This window comes from Macrobrachium rosenbergii, chromosome 21 (genome assembly GCF_040412425.1).
Source record: "Macrobrachium rosenbergii isolate ZJJX-2024 chromosome 21, ASM4041242v1, whole genome shotgun sequence".
NCBI lineage: Eukaryota > Metazoa > Arthropoda > Malacostraca > Decapoda > Palaemonidae > Macrobrachium > Macrobrachium rosenbergii.
Window position 1 is genome coordinate 14,557,214 of NC_089761.1, and position 14,463 is coordinate 14,571,676.

The 14,463-nt window shown below is 36.1% G+C and overlaps 1 protein-coding gene across 4 annotated transcripts in view; it reads left to right on the forward strand.

The window, feature by feature from the left end:
* LOC136849695 (kinesin heavy chain-like) overlaps positions 1-14,463 on the forward strand; it is a 446,857-nt gene that overhangs the window by 383,696 nt on the left and 48,698 nt on the right. For all 4 annotated transcript variants that reach the window (XM_067123042.1, XM_067123039.1, XM_067123041.1 and 1 more), the window contains exons 4-5: positions 3,798-3,923; positions 12,381-12,524. In XM_067123042.1, coding sequence (XP_066979143.1) covers positions 3,798-3,923; positions 12,381-12,524 — 270 coding nt within the window. The remainder of the gene's footprint in view (positions 1-3,797; positions 3,924-12,380; positions 12,525-14,463) is intronic.

The window sequence follows — 14,463 nt, forward strand, 5'->3', positions numbered from 1 at the left end:
CTGAACTTGGACTTGAAGGGCATCAGGAGTGTCACTATTCATCTCAGCAACCTCGAAAACTATGGATTAGACACTAATATCTGTCATTCTTTACATTCTATTTTTCACCCCTTCTCACCCTGCCTTCCTACTGGGGCTGAACTTGGAATTAAAGGGCATCGTGAGTGTCACTATTCATCTCAGAGACCTCGAAAACTATGGATAAACACTAATATCTGTCGTTTTCAATTATTTTTACATGTCACTCCCGTCCTACCCCCACCCCATTTTGTGCCAGTGATGTTTTACCCCTACAGTATTCTTTTCCAGATAGTAAGTCATACGTGCACCAAAATGAGGTATGATGAATTTGTAGAGTTTATTTAGTTAATAAATCTACAGGCAGTACCAGCCCTGATTCAGGAAGCCCTTCCCACCTCAACCCCTGTTGTACCATTTGGTGCTAGTAATGTCTTACCAACACCCCTCCCTCCCCCACCCCGTATTCTTTTCCAGATAGTAAATCATACGTATACCAAGATTTGTTGAAATTGCTCACTGCGTTTTGAGAGTTATGCTGGAACATACACACACACACACATACAGTACATACATCCATTTATATATATATATATATATATATATATATATATATATATATATATATATATATATATATATATATATATATATATATATATATATATATATATATATATATATATATATATATATATATATATATAGATTTTCAACTTTTTTCGGCGTCATCTTCCCTTCTCTTAAATTGGGTTTGCTTGTTTTGTTAATACGAAAGCTGGATCTTACTCATCGTTAACATTAACATTTGTTAGTCTGACCAGATCAGTTCTTCCTCGGTAATAGTCCGAGAGTATCTTAACGTCGCAGTTCTTGTCTGAACAAAGTTCAGTGTTCCTCATCCAGGCAAAATGAGAATAGTAAAGGTAATTTCTGAACACTTTTAAGAATTGTAACTGCACCTCAGTTTGCACGTCTTTATAATTTGCAGTACTAGGTAAGTTGTGATCGGCTTTAAAAGAGCAACGAAGCATTGGAAATGAGACACCTGGCTCTTTCTACCTATCAAAACCAATAATTCAGGGCACATATTATTCATCCTGATTTTCTCCGATTTCTATTTCCCACATTTTATGTTGGCATTTCTGGTAAATGCTTTCATTCATCTTCATTATCTGTTTTTTAAGATCCTTTATGAAATAATTTTCCAAATTATAATTGTTGAGAAAACATGAAAGTGAAGCTTAAAATTTGTTGAAGTGAGAGACTGTTATCACTCAGATGCCGGAGAGAAACGTTTCCTGATTCTCCCTCGAGCAATCATTTGCAAGTTACAGTTGCAGCTGATCAGGTGCTTTCTGTCCTTCAAGCTCCGATTAGCTCTTGCTTCCGGGTTCGGTTATCAATTTAGGTGAAATGTGAAGAGTTGGAGGAGGAGGAGGAGGATATTTCTAGAAATCTAATCACTTTGTGTTTTGGATTTCTTGCTGTTTCTTCCAGTTCCACGGAACGCAAGGAGCCTCTTAGAAATTCCGCCACTCATGCTTATCCTTCAATGTGGCAGAATGCATAAATTAAAGAATGTAGTTCGTTATACTGTTAACCGAAAGTATTACGAACACTGGTCCTTAATTTACGAAATGTTTTACGTTACAAGCTGTTAGTTTTTTCTTTTCTCTTTTCTAAATCAAGGCTTTTTCGTATACTTAAAAATTGGCCATTTACCAGATGAATACCTTACTTTGCATGTACAGTTCCAAGATTAATTCATTGCTCAGTATCTAAATAGTAGTCGAGTGCTTAATATTTTTATTTACAACATTTCTGTATTCTGTTCATGTTGTCGTCTTGGTCAGTTTACTAATATTGCCTATTACCTTTGTATTCTCTGCTGAGGCAAACAAGTCCCCGCGCAATTCAGGGCCTTCATGGCACAATATCTGACTCATTTTCAGTTTTTAAATTCCACGACGCAATTTCTATTTCAATTCCGGTGGGTATTGTCCGGGAAATAACTAGAGTTTGGTCATTCCCCGTTACCAGAAATTTTAGTGTCTCCATCTAGCCTGAATTGGTTTACATAAGTTTACCTCTAAAATGAGCAAAATGTAAATAAGGAGTTGGATTTGTCGCTGCGTGGGCTTTATTGAGACTCTCCTGAGGATTTTGAAGAGATTCAGCAATAACTTACAAGATTTTGTTATACAATGTTCACAAGTCTCTCTCTCTCTCTCTCTCTCTCTCTCTCTCTCTCTCTCTCTCTCTCTCTCTCTCTCTTGTTCTTTTGTTCTTGAAATTACCAATGCACTGTTCAAACACCCCCATTGTAGCTTTGGTGATGTTGCGTAGCTATGTATTTCCCCATGTATTTATGTTGTTATTTTGTTTCTATTTGCTACTATAGTAGTTTCTCTTATATCGTGCAGATGTGTTTAATCGAATTAAATAGTACTTGAGACGCCAATTCTCCTGATTTACAGACACTCTCTCAGAATGCTTGGAAAGTTAAGTTAGGTATATCTTAGTTTAACCAGACCACTGAGCTGATTAACAGCTCTCCTAGGACTGGCCCGAAGGATCAGATTTATTTAACGTAGCTAAGAACCAACTGGTTACCTAGCAACGGGGCCTACAGCTTATTGTGGAATCCGAACCACATTATGACGGGAAATGAATTTCTATCACCAGAAATAAACTCCTCTAATTCTTCATTGGCCGGTCGGAGAGTCGAACGCTGGGCCAACAGCGTGCTAGAAAGTCTGTTCATACTGCAACGGGCCAATGATGTTTTTGGAGCTGCTATGAATAATATTCTAGTTACAAGCTAATTTTCTTACATTAACTGTCTTTTGCTTGCTGTTGCATACAGACGACCCGCGCACTCCATGATGATGATTTATATATATATATATATATATATATATATATATATATATATATATATATATATATATATATATATATATTATATTTATATATATATATATTATATATATATATATATATATATATATACATACATATATATATATATATATATATATATATTATTTAGAGAGAGAGAGACTGTGGAATCACAACTCTATATTGAAAATCTTCCCCCAAGGATTTACTGCTAAATAAGCGCTGAAAATTGTAACACGATGGAATTAAAAGGAAACCAAAGGGAGTTTTATGAATGGAGGGAAGGGGCTGGGAAATAAAGGTAGAAAAGTAATGATCTAGATAGGAATTTTAATGACTGTCGTTCATGAAATATAAAAGAGACTCTATGAATAAAATTATCTGTTGAAAATTCATACATAAGACTTTTTTATAATAATTTTTGCCCATTTTCTGTTATAACTATAGATTTGAGTGCAAGGGAAATGTCGTTTATTCTTTAAGTAAAAACATTCATTGCATATTCAATCGGTCCGCTGCAGAATGTACGTATCTAATTCTTTAATAACGTGCAAAAACTTAAAGCCCCACACTGTGTTCCTTTATATAGGAAGCTTGAAATGAAAATGTACTTTAAACAACATATGAGCAAAGTTGAAATATACACTTAAGATCACAAAAATGAAGGGAAAGCTGTTGACAAATTACAGATATAAAGCACTTCAGATATCTGTAATCAAAGCTGAATTTGTAAGAACATAGTAATTCCTTAGTAAGCGAATAAAACAGACGGTATGAAATACCAGGTGTGATGTAAGGGCCGCTTTTTTAAATTGCAATCCTATTTTGTGTTATTTGTTCAGTATTTTCAAAACATTTCGTTCTCTTCCCCTCAGGTATCATTCCCCGGATCGTGAACGATATCTTCAACCACATCTACAACATGGAGGAGGCCCTCGAGTTCCATATCAAGATTTCCTACTTCGAAATCTACATGGACAAGATCCGGGACTTGCTTGATGGTGAGTTGAAAAGGAAAGGTAGACAAACAGGACATTTAGAGCCAAGTTCTAGCTTTAGTTCATGTTCAGGAAAGTCATGCAGAGCTAAATTGTATTTCACTTCCTGTTCTGGAAAGTTAGATTAGAGCTAAGAAAGTAATATAGAGCTCACATTGTTTTACTTTCTGTTCCAGAGAGTAATTTAGAGCCAAATTAATTTTTTTTCTACTTTCTGTCCCGGAGGGTAATTTAGAACTTAACTCTTTCTTCTTGGTTTACAAAGTAAAATAGAGATAATGCTTTTCATATCTTTTGTTCCAGAAAGTAATTCAAGGCTAAACACTTTTTTTTCTTGTTCCACATTGCTGTCGTGTATAAGTATATTTGTAGTTTGTTTATAAGTGTATATTGTGTATTTGTGTGTTTATACATACTCAAGTTGTTGTTTAATATATATGCATCAAAGACTGGCTGATAACATTTCATGTATTCGTATGCTCAGTCATTTTTGGCAAAATTTTAAAAAGTTTATTTGTATGGCATTAATTTGTGGAGCTTATAATGATTTTGAATTGTTTTTTAATTCCGTTTTTCGTACCGCCATCGTTTTTCAAACCCAGTTTAGACACTGTGTACCTGCACTGGAATTCTACCCCGGAAGTTGTCTCCCCGAAAGGAAATTTTTCCCCGACGGTTCTCTCCCTAAGAGGAATTTCTCCCTCGCACGCCAATTTTTTTCCTGCACCCTGTCATTCTTTTTACCGGAGAGGGTCTCTCAAGGAGCGCCTCGGGATTTCTCCCTGGTATTAAGATTTTCCCTGAAATTTATTCTTTGCTGTTGATAGAAGCAGAAGAGGCTAGTAGAGGCGCTGCTGCTGGCAGGCACCGGGAGAATATTTCGAGGAAAAGGCGATAGCTTCCTCAGGATATAGGCCAGTCACTGTTTACTCATTAGATTTTCTCATTTTCTTTTTCGTTTCTCAAACGGAGCTAGAGAGGTTCTTTTAAGGTGGTGCTGCCACCGGTGAACATAGCCAGACATCATTCAGAAAATTTGATGATGAAGCTGTCGTGACAAAGGTGTAAATTACCCTCAAAATCTTGTTAATGTATTGATATTTTAAGGCATATTAGTAAATGAATGGAAGCTTAGCAGTAACATAGTATAATGAGAAAAATGAGATCAGTCGTTTCCTAAAAATAATGCAAGGTATAAGAAACTATTTGATCTCATTATAAAGTGCCGTTCATTTTGGAAATAAAAAAGAATTCCACTTTTGTAAGAGCCATCCGCCCTTCAAAGCCATTTGGATAATCTTTCGAATACAACTGTAAATGAAATGCTGTTCCCTGGGACGTATTTATTTAACTGAATAACCACTTTTGAAATTCATGTAAAAGATCGTGATGAATTCATTTTTGTTTCTGTAAAGTCAGTATCCAAAGATAGATAGCCATAATATATGAAGAATATTGGCGATGGACATTTGTGAAAGCTCAGAGACAATGTTTGAATGGAGCAGTCATATTTCTCTGTTACTTGACGTCTTTTAGATAAATGGCCATTTTATAGCCCATTTACCATCCGTGATGATCTATGCGCAGTTTTGAGAAATCATTTTACCATCTGGTGATGAATGGCCAATTCTAGAAAGTCATTTTGTTATCAGTCATGGTGAATATTCCCTTCTGGTGATGAATACCCATCTTTAGAAATGCAATTCATCATCCTTAAAGATGTAAACCCCTTCTTTAGAAAGTTCTTTGACTCCCCTAGCCATCAAAAAGAATAAATTTCTTTCAGTCAACCGATTATCCATAATGATGAATACCCATTATTATACAGGCCTTTGGCTTTTCGTAATGTGAATAGGAATATTTTAAGATGTATCTGAATATATTTCGGGACGGATAATCCGACTCTCGACTGTATTGCTTCATTTTCACCTTCATGGCGACTTTGCATACAAATTTAATTAGTGCCATTTTTGCAAAATATTCTCTCACTTTTTTGCTTTCCACCCTCATTTTAGTTCAGAGAGAAATTAATGCTCTCCTTGTTCACGCCGAAATTAGTACCGTTTTTTTATGAAGCTTTCTTCGTATTAATTACTTCATCAAAAAATGGAAATTAGAAATCATCGACTTGTTATTTTGTCTGCATATTTCTATTTTGCTTATTTGTTAATCCTTATCTTATAATTTATTAATCATTGTCTTATAATTTCTACTATCTCTCTCTCTCTCTCTCTCTCTCTCTCTCTCTCTCTCTCTCTCTCTCTCTCTCTCTCTCTCTCTCTCTCTGTTTTTCCTTCTTTTATATTCAATGAACAAAAGCTTGAAGACTGGTTAGTATTTTAATGATCCTCTTTAACTGATTCCATTTGAATGCTGGCAGTTATGGAGAATGACAAATATAATTATTCACTTGAATAAGCACACCAGTGACGAGATAAAATAGATTTGTATCCTTAGGGGTTCCCCCGCGTATCTCGTTGAAACAGTGTCCTGTGAGAGATTCCTCTTGGGAAATCCTGTACACTTGTAGGCAGGATGTTCAATTGAATAGCATCCGTAAATGAATTACATGTATTACCATCCCTACCACAGACTCTCTCTCTCTCTCTCTCTCTCTCTCTCTCTCTCTCTCTCTCTCTCTCTCTCTCTGTTAATCTTTAATAATATTTTCCCCTCTCTCTCTCTCTCTCTCTCTCTCTCTCTCTCTCTCTCTCTCTCTCTCTCTCTCTCTCTCTGTTAATCTTTAATAATATTTTCTCTCTCTCTCTCTCTCTCTCTCTCTCTCTCTCTCTCTCTCTCTCTCTCTCTCTCTCTCTCTCTCTCTCTCTCTCTCTCTCTCTCTCTCTCTCTCTCTCTCTCTCTTGCCCAGTACTACAATTCATCATAGGCTGCAGTCCCGTTTTCTCTCAGTCCCTTAAAGCCTACACATATATACAGCCCTCGATCTCATTCGTCATCTTAACAGTGCTTCGTTCAAGTGTGGTGATTTATTCACTCTTTTAGGTGATTGATAGCAGGCCTGGCGTTGAGGCCTTGCTTACACGGTATTGGTATTTGCCTTTATTTCGTTTTTATTAGTTTGGTTCTTTGCGAGAAAACAAAGTGTAGCCTATGTAATGTTCAGTTTTTTCATCATTGGCTTCCGTTTACGGAATGTGGCATTGCTGATGGTGCAGATGTCTTATTTTTAATAAATAGATGAAATGGAAACTGGATGAAGGTAGAGTTTCGTCTCTCTTTTTCTATTATATATATTATATATATTTACATATATATATACATTATATACGCATATATATACATATATATATATATGTGTATGTATGTATATATATATATATATATATATATATATATATATATATATATATATATATATATGTGTTCTTGAGAAGCTTGCGAGAGGAGGAAGAGAAGAAGTATAGACTGATTCAAAGTCTTGATAAGAAGATAGTATCTGCGAACAATGCCACTGACTTCAATAGAAATTGTATTAGACAGAAAATATGCCCAAATATGATATGTGTTTATATTTATATTTATTTTTATATATGTGTGTGTGTAAGAATATATGTAAATAGACACAGAGAGATAGAGATAACGTTGTATGCGCAGAGTAAACAAAAAAGGAAAATGTTCAACATGACTAGATTTAGTATAAATGATCAGTGGTTAGTTTTAACTTTTCTCGTTGTAAGTGTATACATACTTAATCTGTTGTTTTTGGTGATTCATTAGAACCTATACCTGTATGTCCTCAAACCTACCATGCTTCTCTTAAATGTGACTAAATTTGTCATAGTTCTCAGTCATACTGAGAACCGAAATGAATCTAGAATTAGGCAGGTAGACGGATACTGAAGGATACTGAAGTAGCTCAGGTAATGTAATTAGGTCATTTTGAACTCTCTCTCTCTCTCTCTCTCTCTCTCTCTCTCTCTCTCTCTCTCTCTCTCTCTCTCTGATTGCTTTTCTTGCCCAAAACTAACTTTTCAAATTTTCAGCTTTTCTCAAATTTTGAAGGTATGCTTACTTGAAGTAACCCTCTTTGAATATCTGTCTCAAGGGGTATTAGGCATTTTCTCCCTAACATGTCCTTTAGTATATGTCTTTCTGCTATTTTGTATTGTCTTATAATTCATGTTACTGAAATCCTTCAGCAATTTCTCGATTTAACCAATAATAGTTGTAGTCCCTGCATACCTGGCGCTTGCTTTTAATTATTACTCGTGTTGAGTTTCATAGCCCCTTTGTAGTTCTTTATCCAGGTATTCTGGAGTTGGTACAATGATACAGTGTTGATGAAATTCTCCATCGATCTGACGAACCACTTTTGAAATTAACAATTGCAATTAGTTCTGTTTGCTTTTGTACATATGGCGACCTGTTTCCTTTTTCATATTCTTGCTGTTCTATTAAACTTTTTCATTTTAAGGTTAAGCTGGGAACGCACGAGTGGAAAGAACGGAAAAGAAGAAATGATGCAGATGCATATGAATTCTGCCTCTTTGACTTTCCTTTCGCTCTTTGATCATTTAAGGTGAAAGGGCATATTGGGGAAGTCACTCGGGGAATTGCCTCGAGGTTAAGGGAACGAGAGAGAGAGAGAGAGAGAGAGAGAGAGAGAGAGAGAGAGAGAGAGAGATACATTGATGATTACACTCTTATCACAGCAATGGTCTACTTGGATTTCTACCCTTTTTTTATATGACAAACCAAATGGATTGCCTCAAGGTAGAGAGAGAGAGAGAGAGAGAGAGAGAGAGAGAGAGAGAGAGAGAGATACATTGATGACTACACTCTTATCACAGCAATGGTCTACTTGTATTTCTACCCTTTTTATATGACAAACCCAAATGGATTGCCTCGAGGTAGAGAGAGAGAGAGAGAGAGAGAGAAATACATTGATGATGACACCGGTATCGCAGCAAAGGTGTGTCTGTATTTCGAACCTCATTTTAAAACTAACCCAAATGGAGTTTTCGCAATGTTAAAAAATCATGACATTTACTGAAGTTCTCTCGATGGCTATTACCCTGCTTATTGCGTCACCGAACCACTTTGAGGACATTCTGTGGCCTCTTAGTAATCAACGCCGTTAATTTCAGCCCGATAACTCGACAGTCAGCATTCCTTGGGGCTTCAGATCTCATGAGCAGACTTTCCTACCGCCTTGTAGACCATGAGTATATTGATTTTAGATACAGGGTTGTCGCCACAGCTGCTCCTTATACGTCTTGGTTCCTGGATGATGATTTAATAAAGCAGCTTCCATATAAATTTACTACCCATAAGGCCAAAATCATATATACCTTTGAAATAACTCACCTGTATACCTGTAAAATGTCACCATCTTTGTGAAATGATTGGAAACAAACTTACCTGTGATATCAAGTATTTAGAGCCTTTCTTCACTACGGGTCCAAGTGCCATTGATTTCGAACTTTAAGTCACTGCCACTCGATAAAGTGAAAATCAGTAATGTTGGTTTGTAGGAGGACTCCCTGTTTGTACGTTTGGGAGACTCACGTAGCTAACGAGAATCGACGTAACTAAAATATTCAAATGTTGTGGCGACCACTCGCTTGTTGTTCTCTCGTTTGATTAAAAGCATGATGCCTCAACTGCCGAGCGGGCTAACAAAGCTTTATTGAAATACAGTCATCGTATTTTAATGACTTGACAACGGCAGTGTTCAGAATCATCAGGTTGAAAGGTGAGAGAGAAAGATGATTTTGAATACACTCATAAATGTACGTATTATTTTTTTAAGAATTTTCTTTGGCTGTAATTTCTGTGCAGAAAATTATTTCATTATTTTTCCCATTTTTTTTTTTTATATTACACAGCTGGCGGTTACAACAGCATCTAACATTCCATTACGCCATTTGGAGTTTGAAATTAAATTTGGCCTGAAATTACGCCCAAATTCATAAAATGTGGTATATGAAATATATTTTAATTATCGTGTTTCTTGTTTCTGATATAAATTTGTTTTGGTAAATAACATTTCTTGAAATTTTTTTATATAAAAGAGAGTGACCTTACTTGGAAAATATGAAATAGTCTTGTGAAAAAAGGAGGGTGTTAGGTATGAGAGAGAGAGAGAGAGAGAGAGAGAGAGAGAGTTTAGGGCCACACGTGTAATGAATCTGCTGTGGAAAATTCTTTAATAAATTTTAATTATAAGGATAAAATGCCTTGTCAGGCTCTGAGATGAACGGGCACGCAAGTGGTGCGTCTATATAATTTGAGACGAGATTAAATTGAATGCCTGCAGTTTTTCGCTAAATGAGTCAGACGTCTCTGTTGACATAGAGCAACGCATTTTCTACCCTTTAGCATTTAATAAAGGTGCTCCAGAGTAACTGGCTCGAACAGCTTTCATATAAAGATTTTATGAGGAATTTTGCTGTTTTTACTAATAAAGATGGTTGTGGGAAAAGAGAGACTCTGTTAGGTATGAGAGAGAGAGAGAGAGAGAGAGAGAGAAAGAGCCATGAACTTCCCCTGATTTCTTAATCTTTCTGAGATTAAAAATACCTTGCATTATTTTTGTATCTTTTACAATTTTGTATAATGGTATTCAAACATAAATTGGATACATTACTATATTTACTTTTTTATTAAATATTCTGTCTAAAGTGTCATATTATATACATACATACATATATATATATATATATATATATATATATATATATATATATATATATATATATATATATATATATATATATATATATATATATATATATATATATATAATGTGCATTTGTGCGTGTGTATGTGCTTGCTTGTGTAAATCTTCTCTCCTTTCTAACCGAGCTATGTTTCATATCGACCTCCCAGCTTTCTTTTCCAAATAATAATATTTCTTTTATAATTGGTCTCTTTATAGATACCTTCCCGTTTCCTTTCCATTGCCTTCACTATTGTTTAACTTAATGGGAAATTCGAGAAAGCGGTCCGCTGTTGGCTAAAGCGTCTGTGACGTCACGTCCCCGGGACTCTGATTATTGGTCTATTTATAGACGTCGACCGACCTGTAGTTTCCAGGCAGCTCAGCGGTCTTGTGATGGACCCATCAATTTTTTTTATGTTTTTTTTTATCTTCCTAATTTTATTTCTTTCTATGTATCCTCTTCGTTAAAGCCAACCATCGTGGGGTTGCTGCTCATCAGGAACTTGAATAATTTCTTCTCAGGGCAGAGCTATCATATTTTTGAGTGGCGCTCGGCTTTTGCTGAAATTGTTCTAATTTAAATGGGGATATTTGTGCTTTTTATACAGTCGTCTATTCGTTAATTCACTCATTAAACTTCTTTATCGTTAATATATCACTTTACATTCGTTTTCCGCATGTTTGGATTAATGCTCTAATCTCCTATTATCGGAGTTTTCTCTTTTGTACTTAAATTATTTGAGCTTGAAGAATTTTTATTCGTCTCGTAATAAGAGTTCGGCTTAATCATAATGATTTTTTATTCAATTTACGCCTACCGATTTTTTTCCACGTCATTATTATCACCGAATAATTTCTGGGGCATTGCGGAGGCTAATGGTCAAGGCAATCTAATATCCGTATCTAGTCCAGTCTTGACAGAAGCAGTGAAAAGAACGGAGTCGGGGCTGGAGCTGGGGGAAATTGTCGTTTCTAAAAAGGAAAAAGTTTTATCTCCTTACAGTTCAATTTATATTTCTATTCTTAATGGTTTTTTTTTTTTGTCTTTCCTCTTTATTGTTTGTTTTCATCGTACACATTCCTTTCAAATCGTGCCTCAATCTCTACGCCATTCACCACCATCGTTCTACCTTTCTGCCTTTCGAAGGTTCCATTTCCATCCAGATTGAAAGTTTAAATGTCTCATATCTTGTTCGTTTACTGATTTCCGTTTAAGGTTTCCTTTCCAGTATATGTCGCCAGGCTTCTCTCTCTCTCTCTCTCTCTCTCTCTCTCTCTCTCTCTCTCTCTCTATTTATGCAAGTGTTACTTTGATCTGTGATCTCCCTATTTCGACGGAGCTTCCCCTTTTCCCCTCTCGCTGTTCCCCTCGTGCATTTCCATTTTCTTGATTGTCCTCAGTCTTATTCCTTCTGCTTCCCCAAATCACTCCCTCCCTTATGCTCTTGCTCACTGACATTCTCCGTGATTCTCCGTTCGCTTATTTCCTCAAATTTATTGCTGATATTATTACTATAAATAAAAGGTGAAACTGTCGATACAAGGGGGAGTTAAAGAAGATGGACAGCTAGTTAAGAAGAGACCAGAGGAAACGGATGAAACTGAAAAGCAGAAAGCAACGCAGCCGGGGGGCTTAAGAAGGGATACTGCAAAGATTCTTAGGACCGCCTACAGTGCGCCTAGCAAGGCACGCTGTAAGTGGTGCCTTGTCAAGGGTTTAGATTTAAGTACAGGATATTCTCTTCTATTCATTTTAACCATTTTCCTCCTTTCAGTGTCGAAGGTGAACCTGTCCGTGCACGAGGACAAGAACCGCGTGCCCTCCGTCAAGGGCGCCACCGAACGCTTCGTGTCGTCGCCGGAAGAGGTCTTCGAAGTCATCGAGCTTGGGAAGTCCAACAGACACGTCGCCGTCACCAGTAAGTGTATTGATAGAAATATGTACAATATGTACAAATGTTAACATTCTCATGTACTGTATATTGAGAGTAAGGGAATAAATGTTTAGATAATCCTTTCCATTTGGGATCGAACCCATGCTGGTTAGAAGAGGGTTTAGTGTTTAGGAAGTTATACCTTCTTGGTGATGTAATGGGCTCATCACTGTCTTCCAACCAGTGCCCGTTCGAATCCCACCTGGGAAGATTTTCTACATGCATAGCCTTCCGGATTACAGGGCTTTCAGTGGAAACTGTATCCTAAATAATAGGGGAGAGAGAAAAATTAAGGGATCATAGTAGCTGTAACTATGTATAGAGTTGCTGGCGTGTGAGTGTGTATATATATACTGTATATATATATATATATATATATATATATATATATATATATATATATATATATATATATATATTTTATATATATTTATATACTATATATTATATGTGTATATAGAAATGTGTAATTTCTTTATTTTCTCAAGTGGATATAGGGTTGGCGTTTAATCTAACTGATTTACGCTAATGAAGCTTGATTCATAAACTGGATCAGATTGAATTTAGATGAGACTCTGTTTATTCAAATTATGCATAAGCAAATAAGTGTTTCAGCAATTTTGATAGAAATACAGTATATCAAGTATGTATATGATTTGACTTCGTAAATGAAGAAACGACTTTATTGGCTGGTTTCATGGTTATCATAATAATAATAATAATAATAATTTTTTTTCTTCGTTTTAACGTGCTTTTTCCCATTTTTATATGGGGTAATAATAATAATTTTATTTTAGATCAAGACCATATACGTGGAATATACAAAGTAGAGACAGTAACATACGCACAATCTAGATACATGACATAACATGAGAGGCAGTGTAAGCAAGAAAACCAAAGAATGCAAAAACAAAAAAAAACTACAAGACGGCTTAGAGGACTTAGAGACAGGTAACCCAAAGCACCTGATGTAACCTAACCTAATTCAGGTGTAAAGCGTCTAATTATGGGTTCTAGCTCTGTAATTAAGTAATTTTTCAGGATTGTTTTAAACGAAATCGGGGGAGCCTCGATGGCCAAGTCGGTTAGAGCGGCAGCCTCGGACTTCTTAGAGGTCTGTGGCGGACACTTTGCTATCTGTGTAGACACCCCGGGATTATGTATGTAATCAACGGATAGGATTGCTTAAAAGCAAATGGGTGTTACAGACTAATACACACACAAACAAAGCCACTCCAGCATCTTCTAAAATCATAACAGACACCTCACGCGTCTCGACTGTCTCGACTGACGACCTAACCGCGCAACGTCTCCTCGCTGCTGGTGACTGGTACAATACATGTACTGTACATACGCTACCAGGGTCTAAGCGATGACAGGCAGGGTAGCCGATCGAGACTAACTACAAAGTCTACCCCAAGCCAAATCAAAGTCCTTCAAAAAAAAAAAGAAGGCATCGTGCTTACCCCATACAAATGGGAAAAAAACACGTTAAAAGAAGAAGAAGAAGTTTTAAAGGAAAGGGGAAGTTAACCTGTTTTAAAGCCTGGCTTAATCTAAACTAAGTTTTTGATTAGGCATACATGTATTATCCATGACTTTATAACATGTGCAGTGAAAATTAAGTTTTACTGAACCCCATATCATTTTTGTGTCACTGTGTGGGAAGTCATGCGAGCCACCAAAGCCCATATTCCCACCTCTGACATTCATGGAAAGCGTAAACATTTACGTACGACTATTTCCCGGAGTGTTAGAAAAATAATGTTCATTCTTTTTTTTCTGTATTTTTCGGTTTTGACACGCTTAACCTTCGTTGTAACCTTTGTACATTTCACCTTTGAATGACCCTTTATTACATTTATGGTCAGTGTCACGGTCCTCGTTTATGTAACTAATGATTTGAACTAAAACTCTCATGGAT